This window comes from Salminus brasiliensis, chromosome 8 (assembly GCF_030463535.1).
Source record: "Salminus brasiliensis chromosome 8, fSalBra1.hap2, whole genome shotgun sequence".
Classification (NCBI taxonomy): domain Eukaryota; kingdom Metazoa; phylum Chordata; class Actinopteri; order Characiformes; family Bryconidae; genus Salminus; species Salminus brasiliensis.
Window position 1 is genome coordinate 7247015 of NC_132885.1, and position 16477 is coordinate 7263491.

A 16477-nucleotide genomic window follows, 5' to 3' on the forward strand; every position below is an offset into this window, starting at 1 on the left:
AATTTTGACCCTTCCATCGGTTAAGATCAAGATTATTCAGACCAGGCTGCATTTTTCCAGTCTTCAACTGTCCACTGCAGCCTAACGGCTATCTGCTCTTGGCTGACAAAAGGAGAACCACAGCCGGTTGTAGTCCACCTGCCTCAAGGTTGGACAGAGGGGTTACTGTAGCCTTTCTGTCAGCTCCAACCAGTCTGGCCATTCTCTGTTGACCTCGCTCATCAACATGGAGTTTCCTTCTGCAGATCTGCTGCTCACTGGATGCGTCAGATCAGTATTTCTAGATCAGCAGTTCTAGAAATACTCAGACCGACTAGTCTGACTCAACTAATACGTTTTCAGTCAGATAATTGTCATTATTTTTCCACAGGAACGTCTCGGTGCAGTTGCTTGCCTTCAGCTGGCCGTGAAGCACTTCGGAGTGGATGATCATGTCCTGGTGATTGGAGGGTATGTCCTTTGGAGCCTTTTCTAAAAACCTTTACATCAGAGGTGTGTGGACTCATCTAAACCCATACACGATTAAAAGGCATAGTTAATTCTGTACAGTAATGATTCGAGAGACACTTAAAGACCTGCAGTGGAAGGTTTCAGTACTTCAAGGACTGAAGGCTGCTGGACTCCACACTCTTCAGGACAAAGGTGCCTCAGAGTAGAGCTGGGCAATATGGCAATAGTTTATCGTATCGTGATGAATGATGTTATTGTGGTACACAGTATGCATACGAGTGCATTGTGGATACTTAAACAGCACATTTTATTACAAAGAGTGTAATCAGTCTTTTTTAATTAAATGGCGTGCAGCATATTTTGAGTAAAATCACGATACTAAGTATGGGAGAGTATTTGGATAGCAGTTTTTTTTTTATTTTACGCTGTGGGTGCATTTTGTCTACATGATGAAATACTGCAATAAATATTGTATATCATAAAAGTCTTTAAATATCATGATTTAATTTTTTTATTATTATCGCCCAGCTCTACTTCAGAGGGTTCTTTGAGCAACGCCACAAAAGAACCACTTTTGCATCCATAAAGAAGCATTAATAGATTATGTAATAGAGAATGAAGAACCTGCACTACTAACACGGTCCTTTATGGACCCAAAAGTGGTTCTTCTATGGCATCAATCAAAGAACTGATTGAAGATACTCAGGTAAGTACAAATCCATCAAAATTGCAAGAATGTCTGTAACAGAGTAAACCTAACTAGTAGCTGCCCACCTGCCCACCTGCCCACCACATTCTACTGACATCAGTGTGTTGTTCCTCTACAGCGACACATTATTCAAAGAGGACTTCAGTCTCAGGGCGTTTACAGAGCGCTTCGCTGAGTTGCAGAGGAAGGATAAAGATAGCAACTTGGTGTTGTCATATCAGTGCAAGGATGAGGGTGAGCAGGGTGCACACTGCTGTTTGGGTTTGGGTTTGTTTTGCAATTTTCCTGGTAACATTTGGGGTGTTTACTGTTAATTTTGCAATAAGTATCTTATTACGACATTCTTTTTCCGGTATGTTGTTAAACACTCCTGAATAATGATTTGACTATTTTCCTTCCTAAGCTGTTATGAAAAACCTCTAAACAGTTTTGCCCTATTAGTGGTTCAAACATCTGAACTGATTTGGCTTTATTCCCAAAGGCAGCACGGTCACTAATATTTACGCACATATGGACAAGTAGTGTCTGATTAAATGTCTTTAACTAAAATCCCATTAAGCTTTTAAATGCAAGTGTTTTTCACTTTAATAATAAACACAGATGAGTTAGTCATTATTTTTTAGATTATTCAATAACTACTGTAAAACATGTAAATGACATACTTTTGATATGGAGAAACTACCATGGCCTTTAATTATATAATATATATAAAAAATGTTCAGTCAATTTATCCTAAAATGACTTACTTGAGGGCTCAGTGGTCTAATACCACTATGGCCCGGGGGTCGCGAGTTTGAATTCTGAGCTGTGCTGCTTTGCCATCAGCTACCGGAGTCTGAGAGAGCACAATTGGCCGTGCTCTCTCTCCTCATCACTTTTAAGCAATGTTTGCCAGCACAGGCATCAGTTAGCTGGTGAGGTTGAGTTTGGGACCCAGCCCTTTCTTCCAAAGCAGCAGTTTGAAAAGAGGCGGTGGCTGACTGTTAAGTCCTTACCCTCCTAGTGTCTGGAGCATTGCTAGCTCCGGGTGGGTTTATTGGTAGTGCCAATTTGGGAGAAAGAGGGGGAAATAATTCTCCTTTTTCTGATACCAATACAGAAATCTGGATGATCAGCTGGTACTGATTTAACATTTCTTAAAAATAAATAAATAAATAAATAATCTTTAAAACTACCTATTTCTAATGAAGCTCTTCACTTAAAAGGAGCAGACCTTAGATCTAAAAGTAGGCCGTCATGCTCAAACTACTCAAACGATGTACGACCCCACCGGAAGACACACACATACAGCCATCATCACTACTACAGCAGAAAATACTTTCTCACACAATGCTGCTTTAATTTATAGTGTTACATTTATTTATAAAAATGAATGAATTGCAAACTGACTGAAAAACATCCTTATCCTTTACTTTCTCAGAAACATCAAAGTACGGCATCCTGGAAGTGGATTCGGACCTCAGGGTGCAGTGCATGACCGAGAAACCTCTCCCAACTGAGACCAACTCCCGCAGTGCTGTACGTTCACATCACAGTCTCGGCTCCACTTCAATCACTAACACTTCTTTCTAATACAGCATGACGGGAGAAATTGCTTTGAGATGTTCTCACTCAGCTGTGTTTCTTTGCAGTGTCCCTGTTTTTACTTGTTTTCAAGAACAACACTTTCCCTCTTGGACGCCTTTCTGAAGGAAAAGGAGGTACTGGAGTTTGGTCATTCGCAGTAGGTGCCAGTGGGGGTTCTAGCTTACCTGGCACCCAAGGTTTTGTTCAGCACCCCAAATCCTGTATCACACATATGCACAATAAGGGTAAAAACACCCTTAAAAAAACATGGTTAGAGAGGATTGTGGAGGAGTCTGTCTCATTTAAACCTCAGACGTTTAGTCTGGTCTGCTCTTGATGGTTGAAGTGAGTGGTGAAGAAGATCACCATGGCCAGATCCAAAGAGCTCTCTGAGACCCTCAGAAAGAAGGCTGCAGATGCAGAATCAGAGTCTGGGAAGGGGTTTAAAAAGATCCCAGAACAGTTAAAAATCAGCCACTGTTCCACTTTTCAAAAAATAATTAATAAACAAGTGGAGAACATTTAAAACAACTGTCAATATGGCTAGATCAGACCGTCCCTTCAAGTTCAGCCTAAGATCAGACCAAATTCATAAAGAAGTGTCCAGTAGTCCTAAAAGTGTCATCACGGGATCTGCATGTAGCTCTCATCATCTGACCTCAACGTACGGCATCTACCAACAGAAAGAGGCCAGACAGCAGACTAAGGCGCTGTCACTATGATCTGAGATTCACTCGATCATACATACAGTCAATACCCTGTATAGGGACCATGCCTATGCCTGCACTAAAAATAGCTCATTGGGCAGTGGTGGCTCAGCTTTTAGAGCTCCGGGCTATTGAGGACAGGGTTGTGGGTTCGATACCCGGGCTCGGCAAGCTGCCACTCTTGGGTCCTTCACCCTCTCTGCTCCCTGGCTGCTGGAGCCGCTAGTTCACTAGTATGTGTATGTGTCTGTTCACTACCACAGATGCGTCAAATGCGGAGGACACATTTCGCTGTATATAGTACAGTAATAGTACATAGTACAATTTACATTTACAATTTTTTAGTGTGCAAGAAGGAAGCCCTTGTGTTTGCCAGAGAACACAGAGACAAAGACCAGGACTTCTGGACCGATGCACATTGGACCGATAAATCTGGAGATTTGCCCTGATGTTCTTTACGCTGGTTGATTCTGTAAAACATTCAAAGATGATGAAGCAACGTGCAGGTCAGAAAGATGTCCCACAGAAATGCCCATATCTAAACCCTCCACCATTAGCTGCCCTTGACTGAATGTAGTTCTGCTGTTTTTTTTTTTTTTTATAGCCAATTTCCTGGTCAGCTGAAGGCCTCACACTACACTTTCCAAAGGCAAATAAACAAACACCATATTCCAAAGACATGATTCATTTATTTACTCTCAGATTTCCTTCACTTTAACATCCAGTTCCTGGAAAAGTGGAGTCTGCTGGCTTCTTTTAACTTGGTTCAGTGGAAGATCTTAGCTTGAAGGCTGCATTTCTTGAAGGCTGTTTATGTAAGGGCCTTAAGACAGCTCCTTTTCTAACAGCAGACATCAACCCTTTCCACACAGACTGGACCAATTGAAGAGAGAGATGCCCCAGGAACCTTTCTATCATGGCTTATATTAAGGTAATTCACGTCATTTCCCAAACTTCCCAAAATGTCCAATATGATGTGCTTGGTCACACCAAGGTATGTGTCTATCTACATTTCTGATTTCAGGAGGCCTGTGTACGTCTACAAGATATCTGGACGTTTTGACGTGGGAAATCTTCCATCCTACAGAGAATGTGACAAATACTTCAAGGAGCAACTTAAAAATCCAGATTTTTATTTAATATAGGATTCATTAGGATCTGAGAACAGTTTTACAGCATGGAGAACTGAATGGAGTCCAAATCTACTGATGGCAAACAGCTCTAAGGGGCAAAAAAAAATCTTTATAACACGTACAGATTCACGTTTTGTGTAATAAACAACATTCTAAAAGCCTGTGCTAACTCGTGGCCAGTCTCTTGCACTTATCTGATGCCTTTTCATGGTTGTTCTCCAACTTGGCAATTCGGGAGCCAAACTGCATGGCTCTCTTGGGCAGTACAGCAGAGGGCCCCAGCCCCAGCTCTATGGCAGCCAGTCTCAGTAGCAGCTTCTCCCCGATTCCCCGGGGGAGAGACAGGTCTGCCTTCTCCCACACCGGCAGACTGTTCAGGAAGCTCACCACGTCCTCATCCAAGTAGGGAAACCTGGGAGAAAGAGTATGATCCAGTATTAATGAAGCTCTGCTTTCACATGAACATGGCCTCTTTTTAAAGGGGAATTCCAGCAGTTTTTCACATTTGTGAGTAATTAGATGATTGTGATATTGGCATATTGAAAGTAGCTTGGTGGAAAACTCTCAGTTCTAGAGAAACTCTCTAAGGGAGGGGTGTTTACAGCAGAGTTAATGGGAACCTGATGTGTAATGACTCTAAAAGCAAAGTGACAGTAAGTTACTTCAATAAATAGTAGCAAATACTCAAATCAGTGTTACATATATACACTCAGAAGATGCACACAGATTCACTGGTGTATATATATTTCCATTGCAGACATCAAGACCCCCTGTAGTTGGTCATATTCCCTAAAACAACACATTTTACACCAATCCATTCAGAATGACTTTGTTGATGTCTTGACCATTTACATGCAGAAATGTAGAAAAACTGCTGGAGTTCCTCTTTTCCCTAAACACTCATTAATTTTTCATTTTACATTAGAAGTATATTATAATGATAAGTGTGATATATGTTTTAAAAGCAAATAAATTAGCATAATTCTGGCTTGAAAGACCCCACTACTTTGACTGTCTGAAGATGTAAAGAATGATAAAGGCAATCAGAGCATTACTAATGAATATATATTATTTTATTTAATTCAGATAATTTGTCCACATATAGTTCCTTGTTGTTTTACTGTGTACAGCTTAGCATTATTATTATTAATAATAATAATAATAATAATATTAATAGGTGGGTTGCATAAGCCTCCCATATATAACTGAATTACAAATGTAATAAATGACTTACCAACACATTACAGTTAGAGAAAAACTACTGGACCAAATGGTCACATCATTTAATGCTTAAAGATTTCCTCATGTTTGGGTTTATACAGTATTTGTATATTTATAATATTTATACATACACTAAAGAATATTGGGACACCTGCTCATTCATTGTTTCTTCCAAAATCAAGGAAATTAAAAAGGGGTAACTGTCTCTACTGTCCACGGACTAGATTTTAAAGAACTGCTGTGAGGATTTGACTGCATTCAGTGACAAGAGCATTAGTGAAGTCAGGATGTTGGATCACCACCCCCACCTCATCCTGAAAGTATATGTTTAACCACTCCAGGGAGTCCTATTCTATTGGTTATATCTTTGTGTCAACAGTGGGTGCAACATAAGGTAGCTGAACGCATTCAATAGGAGTGTCCACAAACATTTGACATATAGTATATATATTGTTTGTATGGAATGCATCCCATGGAAAAGCACACTACTCACAAACCCTTCCCAAAAATAATGCACAAAACATATGTTGGCTTTTTCCGGCGTCTGATATACCTGGCCTCTTTTCCATGATCTCCAATGATGCGGTCGTCTCGTCCCAGATTCCTGGAGGATATTCTGCCCAGCTCCATGGCCAGCTCTTTGACCAGGCCCTCGAGACCTGAGGTCTTAAACCGCACTCGGTGTCTGGAATAACCAGCCAACTGCTCGTCCGCTCCAATGCCAGTCAGAACCACCTGCCAAAACAAGAAACAAACACTGAAGCTTTCCTGTACCCGGGGTGGCATGAAAAACATGCTGCTGTCAAATATTTGCAGATTTTCACTTTTTGACAGAATGTGAATCTTGCCATTGTTCTTTACATTGTTTAAATGTTTGATGATGAATGGACCAATAAAAATCCACTGACTTTTTCCACTGAATTCTATTGAAAGCTCAGAAGGTGTTTTGCCATTTTGGAGATACAGGGCTTCTAACCTTTAAAGTTAAAAGGTAAAAATATAATAACAGCTACCTTTGCTGTTGAAGTGTGCTCCCTCTGTTCTGCTCCATCTGATACCACGCCGGTTCCTCTAGCTGCAAACCACACAGCACATCCTATGCTGTCGTCCAGAACAGTGTCTAAAGGATGCACCAGGTGGCAGATGCGCTTTTCCCGCGTTTGCTTAAGCTCCTCTTGAGTAACGTTAATCTCAACAAAATTCCATTTTCGGTCAGGACTGATGTTTCTAAGCTCCTGCAGTCCAGCTCGACCAGTGATTCTGTCTGGGACGCTGAAGCAGTTTGCGGGTCGATCTGATGGCGCGACGTCGGCACTACTTTGTTGTTTTTTGTTATTGGGTTGTTTCTTTCTGGACCCTGGATTCATTTTTGATTCCTGAAGTTTAAAGGCAACATTGAGAAGATCTATCGGTCTGTCAGAAGGGATGTGACGATCGGCCAGAACAGCCAGAATCATTGAATCAATTCCACCAGAAAAGAGAATGGCAACTTGCGCTTCCTCTTTATCTTTTGGTGTCTCGGGTGGGCTAGTGGTATCAGCAAGAGGCAGGCACTGGACCCTCCTGCGGACGGCCTCATCCAGCACGTCTATAAGACCGCTCACAAGCTCTCGCTTTTCAGTGCTCTTCAGAAACTCCTTAAGGTCATCAGGAGACGTCAGAGAAGAACTGCGAGGTGGTTCATCATTAGGCAGAACTGCATGTATGGACGTGTTCATTGGAGGAACAGGAAAGGTGAGGAGTAGACCAGACTCATTCAGGACCAAGGAGACAGAACTGGGCAGACCTTCACAGCTGAAGTCATTCGGTGGCTCAGTCCCGAGGTAAACCCATGGATAGAGCTCAAGCTTCAATCTTCCACTCTGTGAACAGCTTTTCAAGTCCATCCTGTAAACACCAAATGCTGGTACTTCAAGCCATTGGGACGAATCAGAATCTGGCAATCGAGACGACACTGAGCTCAGGGTAAAAGAGCCCTCCTCAGACCAACAGCTCCAAAGCAGGCTCCTTCTCCCAAAGAAATCCCGACCAAACCAGATACAGTGGTCGACTTTCCTGTAATAAATGAAGGCCCAGGGTCCTTTAACTACAGACAGGACAGACAACACATCTGACGGGTCTTCAGACTTAGACAGATGTCGGAGAACCACTTTGGTGTCGTTTTCTTCAGCTCCCACTGCTAAACCACCAAACACCTCACCGTTCCAGAGGAGAATATTTCCATCATCATCGTGCAGAGGCTGGGGAGTCAACGCTCCCCTCATATGGAGCACATGGGCAGAAAAAAGGCAGCTGTAGCTCGAATCCGTGGCCGTTTCTGTAACATCTCGGCTACAGCTGGGCCCTCGGTTATGGAGCCTTTCACGCACGGGTTTCTGAAGTTCACATTGAGATGCAGTCAGGTTCACCACACAGCAGATCCCACACATTTCAGCTAGACAGCAGTTCTCAGTTTTACAGATCCTGATATTCTTTCTTCATTTTGTCCAGTTCTCCTGTGGAAAAATGCAAAATTGAAACTTAGCATTATGGTTTCATGATTGAACTGGCTTTAGCCTCTTTTTTATGAACTGACTGTTCTAGACATTGTTTTTGTCTGCTAGACGTTTCTTCTCCTTTATTGTATCTTCTATCTTCTTCCCCAAGCAAGTCAAAGTTTTATTTGTATAGTGCTTTTTACAACTGTACACGATCAATAATTAGTAACCAGTAATTAGTAAAAGATCAATAACATAAAAAGACATGAAAAATCCAAGACCCCCAGTGAGCAGCCAACGGCGGCAGTGTCAAGGGAACACTCCCTCAGAGCTGGAGAAAGAAAACCTTGGGAGGAACCAAGACTCACAAGAGGGACCGACCCGTCCTCCTCTGATCAGAACTATTTATAAATGATTGATAAAAGTTACCAAACCATCTAAACTGTTAAAATGTTCTGATCATAATCATAATATACTAATCATGGTGCAATAGAACTTAATATAGTCATGGCAGTGATAGTCAGAGTAATGAGAGTCCCATGTATTATTTACATTGGGCATTAACAGTTTGATACACTATGGACAAAAGTATTGGGACACCTGCTCATAAATCAAGTTTATCCAAATTAAATCAAATTGAGTTGATCCTGCTTTTGTTGGAGTAAGTGCCTCTACTGTCCAGGGAAGAAGACTTACTACTAGATTTTGGAGGAGAATTGCTGTGAGGATTTGATTGTATTCAGTGACAAGAGCATTAGTGAGATCAGGATGTTGGATAATGATGATGATCACCACCCCACCTCATCATACTCAACTCATCCTAAAAGTATTAGATGAAGCACCACCATCATTCCAGAGAACACAGTTCTTTCACTGCTCCACAGCTCAATGCTGGGGGGGGTTATACCCCTCTAGCTTATGCCTGGCAATAGACAATATACATTCAGGTTCACGTCTCTGTGTAAAAGCTACTAAACTACAGTGTTTTTCCTTTAAACAAGCTGCTGAAACTCAACTTTTGTTTTTTTTACTGGTTGTTTAAACATATAATTTTATAACCAAGTAAAAACTAGTTATCAATACAAATGACTTCTGCTAGTAATATTAGAAATTAGACCACTTTGTAATTAGCAATTATATTATATCACACTCTTAAAAATAACAGTGTTTTAATAATAGAGTTCTCTGAGCTCTGCAACAGAGGAACCTTCTCTAGTTTAATACAAATACAATAAATGAATAAAAACCTTCATTTGATGCTATATTTCTTTACCAAAGTCTTTAAAAGGTTCTTTACACACATCTTCTACAGCTTTACTCAAAGAACCTTTTATAGCACCTTTATTTTTTACACTAAGTTAGTGCAAAATAGTGTAAAACACTTAGATATGGTACCAGATAACTGACATTACTGTTTATCACAATAATTGTGCAGCCAATAAGAATTCCCAAATCCACCCCCCCCCAAAAAAAAAAGATTATTGCCTTAATGGGTATAGCAAAAAATGCTGAGCAGGATGACGGGGGTAAAAAAAAAAAAAGAAAGGAGGAGTCCTGATCCTGTTACACGTCCAGCCTGAATCCGCACAGAGTCACACTGTGTGACCTCACGCTGTTAGCTGTGTATTGCCTCTATGCCAGTATCAGCCAATACTCAGGCTTTTGATATCAGTATTGGTATTGCAAAGGAAACTGTGTTGTTATGCCATCTCTAACTGGAGCAATGTGAGGGTGAAACCTTACTTTTACAGGAGCCCAACGTCTCTCCTTTGTCAGTGAGGAAGAAGAGGTTGCTGTTGGGCTGCTGGATGTAGACTTTCTGTAAGAAAACAGTCAACAGACAATCCCATATTTACTCCGACAGCAACACATTTTAGTTTTGCCAGAACATTAATCTTTAAATATCATGATATCATATTTTGTCCCGTATCAAGCGGCCTCATAAAGCTTGTATAAGCTCCACAGAAAAGCTCTGTCAACAGAATGGGACACCCTGGAGCAGCCAAGACCAGGGTCCCAGCTAGATGGGTAATAAGACCCCCAGCTTTGGGCTGTGGTTCCCTGGAGTGACGGAGCGCCATCCAGTATCTTTGGGATGAGTTGAAGTGGAGTTTCTGGTCCCAGTCTGGCCCAGAACTCATCATCCAACATCAGTACCTGATTTCAATGACAGTCCTGTGGCAGTATTTAAACATCTAATGAACATTAACTGCTCAATACGCCAAAATACAGTACTAATCTAATGTAATCATGAATACAGAGAGTCAATAAGCATTTCTTACCCGGGTTTTCTTCAGATTGGACAGTTCATCAACTAAAACCTTTTGCTCCTTGATCTGTAAAACGAAAATCAGAAGTTTGTAAAAGAAAGGGAAAAAAAACATTAAAACATCCAAATGTCTCCATAAACTCCTTTAAATATCAAGTCAAGTGGCTTTTACTGTAATTTCAGCTCTGTACAAGTACACAGTGAAATGAAATTATGTTTTTTTTACAGAAAAAGGGTGCAACGTGGAACAAAACGATAGCAAAAACAATACAGTACAGGACAGACTGCAGAAAGTGTGATTCTGAGTAGAGGTATTGAGTATAAGGTGCACAGATATTTAATAGGTAATATATGACAATTATTATGCTGTACTGTGATAAATGCAGTTATTGTCAAGGAAAATGAAAACAGTTTGGTCAGTTTGGCAACATTTTTCGTTTTCCAAATGAACAATCTGACAATATTGGATTAATCCTGTGATAAATTTAGTTATTGTGTCGCTCAACAGACTTTTTCAAGCACATTGTGGACATCATCAGTGCTTAGAGGGCACTCATCCACTGCACTCATCCACTGCATTTTTTTTTTTTTTGCTTTTTATTATACAAAGAGTGTAATCAGTCATCTTAAACTGGACACAGTGCTGCAAATTTGGAATAAAGTATGTATTTATTTATTTAGTGAAGCATAAAAACATCTTTACTAGTGTTACACCGATACTGATCCCATATCGGTATCGGCGCAGATACTGGAACTTACACCCAGTATTGGTATCGGCAATAGAGAGCACCGATACCATGATGCTTACTGACGCCCCACTAGAGCTGGGCAATATGACGATATCTCACATCACATTTCATGATAAATTTTGTTCTTATGATATACAATATGTTGTTTTAAGCATATGGAGGATAATGTTAGTGCTTAAAGAGAACAGATCGATTGCAGGCTTCATTACCAACAGATTAATCAGACTGTTAATTAGATGAAGTGCAGCAGATGTGGAATATAAGTCACTGTATTCAGTACAGGGGTATTTAGTCTGTGATGATGATCATGTATCATTAAAGGTTTCTTTAAATAACGTGATCATGTTTTTACCATATCGACCTACCCTATGCCCTACATTCTTTGGGTTTTTTTTTGTTTTTTATGTAGAAAAATTTAATTTGCATAGTTTGTTCTGAAACCAATTGTTTAAACAACCAGTAAAAGACATTTAATTAAACTTTCAGCACTTTTTTTTGTCGTTTATGTAGTTCTGAAATCAAAAGTGGAGTTTCAGCAGCTTGTTTAAAGAGAAAACACTGAAGTTCAGGAGAAATTTACATTTACATTTACATTTACGGCATTTAGCAGACGCCCTTATCCAGAGCGACTTACAGAGGTGGGCCAGTGTAGTGTTAGGAGTCTGGCCCAAGGACTCTTATTGGTGTAGCACAGCATAGTCACCCAGACCGGGAATCGAACCCCAATCACCCACATGGTGTGGTAGCTCAGTGGTGTTATCTGTTGCGCCACACCAACCAAAATTGACACAGAGACGGGGACCTGAATGTGAAATGTGAATTTTAAACACAATTTAAAAATGTTTGGTGAAGCTTTGCAGGAATCTGCTTCCCTACCTGCAGGTGTTTCTGCATTGTGGTCATTTCTTTTCTCTAAAACTTCACAAATCTGCAGTTCCTCACCCACTAAACACTGTTCTTTTAAGCATATTAGATCTTATTTGGTATAAGCTCTAAAAGGTACAACCTATAAAAATGTAACACTATAAATATGAGGATTTAGAGCCGTCTGTCGAGTATTTAAGTCAGAGTTGGTCTCAGTATCGGTATCGGTACTCAGTATCGGTAGATACTTGAAAATCTGGCATCGGTATCGAAAGGGAAAGGTGGTATCGGTGCAGCCCTAAGCTCCTTAGAAAAGCTCTGTCAACAGAATGGGACACCCTGGAGCAGCCAATACCAGGGTCCCAGCTAGATGGGTATTAAGACCCCCAGCTTTGGGCTGTGGGGCAGTGGGACAGGGGTCCCTGGAGTGACAGAGTGCCATCCAGTACCTTTGGGATGGGTTGGAGTGGCCCAGAACTAGTCACCCAACATCAGTACCTGATCTCAATGAGGTTCCTGTGGCTGATTGCAATCAAATCCTCACAGCAGTATTTAAACATCTAATTTGAAGCCATCAGAAGATCTGAAGCTGTTACTGGAGCAAAGGGGGGCGAATTCCCTACTCGTGCCCATGCTTTCGGTAGGACGTCTGGACGAGGACGTGTCCACAGTCCAGCCCACCTTGACTAGCCCACCTTGGTGTTCAGCTCCTCTTTGGTTGGGCGCTCGTCCTGAGCGAGGTCGTCCGTCTGCTCGCTGCCTCTGAAAGACATTTTATGCAGAAATGTTCAGAAAATGTTGAAGGCAGCGCTAGCGATGAGCCACATGCTTCCAAAAGCCCCGTCGCGCTAGACTGACGTACTTGTTTACCTGGTGTGTGTCTAGGGGGGCAGCGAGGTGTTCACAGCGGCGTCTAGCGGCCGGTGTTGGTACTGAAGTGGAGGGAGCTGGTCGAGCTGGTTTTACCCACTCTCACCTTTCACCCAGTAAGAGGATTTTCTCAGAGAAAACTGTCCACACACTTCTGTCCACCCTCCTGTGTTGCTTCCAGCAAATATTTCAATAAGACATCATGTCAAAAACCTGGTTTCTCCATTTTCTGACATAATTGGAAGATGCAGATTATTATTATTAATATTGTATTGTAGATAGACAGATAGCTCTTTAATACCATTGCTCAGTACGAGCACAAGGGAACAAAAGGTGCAGTAAGACAAGACGAGACCATATTTACTATTAGTGTTGGACACATGGAATTTGGCCTCTGCCTTTAACTCATCCGTGCAGTGAACACACACACACACATACACACACATACACACTAGTGATCAAACACACACAGTGACTGTGAGTACACATGCCCGGAGCGTTGGGCAGCCACTGCGGCAAAGCTCCAGGAGCCCCGTACCTTGCTCGAGGGTCCAACAGTGGCAGCTTGCCAAGCCCGGGTATCGAACCCACAGCCTTGTCATCAATAGTCCGGGTTGTGGGTTGTAAGTCCCAGCAGTTCAATAAATAAATAAATAAAAATATATAGAGAGGAGGGGGGGAGGGCTGTAGGCCTCAGGCTAAAATATAAGATATTATATTATATTGTGGTGGATGGTTTAGTCACATTACCCTTTCTTAAACCCCTAAACAAAAAGAAATTGAACACTGTTGATAATTCTGGATGAATAGACCAATCAAAATGCTCTTATTTTACATATTTTTCAAGTTCTGTTGAAAGTTAAGAACATCCTAGCCTTCTCCTGTAAAGTCAGATTTAGAGATACATGTTTTTCATTGGACAGAGAGAGATAGACAGACAGACAGACAGACAGACAAATAGATAGATAGATAGATAGATAGATAGATAGATAGACAGATAGATAGATAGATAGATAGATAGATAGATAGATAGATAGATAGACAGATAGACAGATAGATAGATAGACAGATAGACAGATAGATAGATAGATAGATAGATAGATAGACAGATAGACAGATAGATAGATAGATAGATAGATAGATAGATAGACAGATAGATAGATAGATAGATAGATAGACAGATAGATAGACAGATAGACAGATAGACAGATAGATAGATAGATAGATAAATAGATAGATAGATAGACAGATAGATAGACAGATAGACAGATAGATAGATAGATAGATAGATAGATAGACAGATAGACAGATAGATAGACAGATAGATAGATAGATAGATAGATAGATAGATAGATAGATAGATAGACAGATAGATAGATAGATAGATAGATAGATAGATAGATAGATAGACAGATAGATAGATAGATAGATAGATAGATAGATAGATAGACAGATAGACAGATAGATAGACAGATAGATAGAGAGATAGATAGACAGATAGACAGATAGATAGACAGATAGACAGATAGATAGACAGATAGATAGATAGACAGATATATATATAGATAGATAGATAGATAGATAGACAGATAGATAGATAGATAGATAGATAGATAGACAGATAGATAGATAGATAGACAGATAGACAGACAGATAGATAGATAGATAGATAGATAGATAGACAGATAGACAGATAGATAGATAGACAGATAGATAGATAGATAGATAGATAGATAGATAGATAGATAGATAGATAGATAGATAGACAGACAGACAGACAGACAGACAGACAGATAGATAGATAGACAGACAGACAGACAGACAGACAGACAGACAGACAGACAGATAGATAGATAGATAGATAGATAGATAGACAGACAGATAGACAGATAGATAGATAGATAGATAGATAGATAGATAGATGGATAGACGGATAGATGGATGTGTGTGTGTGTGTGTAAATCCTGAAGATCCTCGACATAAACAGTGCTGTGAAAAGGTCAACCACCACCCTTTATTTAAAATCTATACTCATGTCTCCAAATTATTTATTTTTTAGAAGAAAATGAACGGATCATGACTCAGTACTGAGTGTTAATGTCAGATGTTTGAGTGTTTAGTGTTTTCACCCTTCACCTTCATTACAGCTTCTGTTCGTTTTAGGAGAGTCAGTCCAAACACATTCAGTTTCCGGTTTCAGTGATGCTGAGGTCTGGACTCGGGGATGGTTCTTTCATCGTTCTGAGAACAGCAGTGACTTCTTTGTTTCATTTGATCCGATGTTCTTCTGCTTGTCTGTTTGCTTGATCGGCTCCACATCCTTTCAGCCCATAGTGCTGAGTCGTCTTCTCACAGTGGAAGGATGGACAAGTGTCTCTTGCTAAAGCCTTAAGTGCTGTTTATCTGAATAGAGGGGACGTTTTGGTGGTCTACCACGTCTTGCGCAGATTTGTGGGCTCCCATTTTCTCGGTACCTTTAATAATTTCTTAACTTTAGCTTTGGAAACTCTTGTTTTCCTCTAACAATGAAACACATTAGTAGTGGTCTCTGTAAAACCTCCTCGTGAACTCCAGCTCCACCAGCGGCTCACCTGATTTACTTTAATGAGGAACTGATTAGATAAACTAGATGTTGAACAGGAACTGAAACGCTGAGCTTTCTCCAGGAGAGCTTTGGAAAGGGGTTCTTTGTGTTTTTTTTATTTGTATTTCTTCTAATAATTTTGAAGACATAAAATAACTCGTACTGTCCAGATAAAGAGCTTCACATGTCAGCTCCTCAGACGCAGAAGGCTTTTGTGTAGTAGCCTACTGTACTCGCACGTACACGTCTCAGAAACAGCCCCCTCCTTTCAAACAGGTCATTTGACTACAGGAGCTCCATTTATTCGCTTGCCCATACTCGGTAATAGGAGTTCCTTCACTCCTCTGTTTTGAGAAATTTCAGATTCTACATTCATAATAACCTAAACAAGCGTTTACTGATTCACTGTGTTTGTTTGTGTGGTGCGCTCCACTCTGCACTATAGCCCTGTTGAGCTTGGTCACTCTTAACAGGCTTAGTGGTTGACCACATGACCTGTGTTTGCTCGTGTGCTGCGGCCTCCAGTGTCACAAACACCCCGGTTTGTTTGGCCTCGGTCATTGCCACAGCAGCACATGAACTCTGCAGATTTCTCTATTGACTCTGCGCACCTGTGTAACGTCTCTTTTCGCTTGGATCTCGTCCACATTCCAGAGTTTGCTGCACTCCAAGGATGTCTGATCTCTTTTAGGAGAAACATGATATGCCTAGAGAAGTAAACAGCTGGCAGAGCCAACCAAAAACACCAGGTAAAGGACAGAGATGGCACTCTGTGTAAATTTCCACTGATTTTCATTATGATTTTAAAATCTAGATTTTGAAGAATCTGCTGCTTCGCCGCAAGCCCAGGCAAGCGGATACCATAAAACGAGAACAAG

General features: G+C 40.8%; 2 protein-coding genes across 2 annotated transcripts in view; one reads left to right on the plus strand and one right to left on the minus strand.

The window, feature by feature from the left end:
• The window catches only part of LOC140560854 (uncharacterized), a 6244-nt gene extending 1524 nt beyond the window's left edge, over positions 1-4720 (plus strand). Inside the window, 6 exon segments of the mRNA XM_072685467.1 lie at positions 371-450; positions 1278-1393; positions 2580-2677; positions 2791-2859; positions 4305-4363; positions 4457-4720. Coding sequence (XP_072541568.1) covers positions 371-450; positions 1278-1393; positions 2580-2677; positions 2791-2859; positions 4305-4363; positions 4457-4577 — 543 coding nt within the window. The 3' untranslated portion in view covers positions 4578-4720.
• On the minus strand, positions 4549-10082 carry asnsd1 (asparagine synthetase domain containing 1). Its single transcript, XM_072685465.1, has 4 exons — positions 10007-10082; positions 6800-8281; positions 6340-6521; positions 4549-4977 (listed from the first exon to the last, which is right to left on the minus strand). Exons 2-4 carry the CDS (start codon positions 8213-8215, stop codon positions 4731-4733), a joined length of 1845 nt encoding a protein of 614 aa, XP_072541566.1. The 5' UTR covers positions 8216-8281; positions 10007-10082; the 3' UTR covers positions 4549-4730.
• Between the last annotated feature and the right edge of the window lie 6395 nt (positions 10083-16477).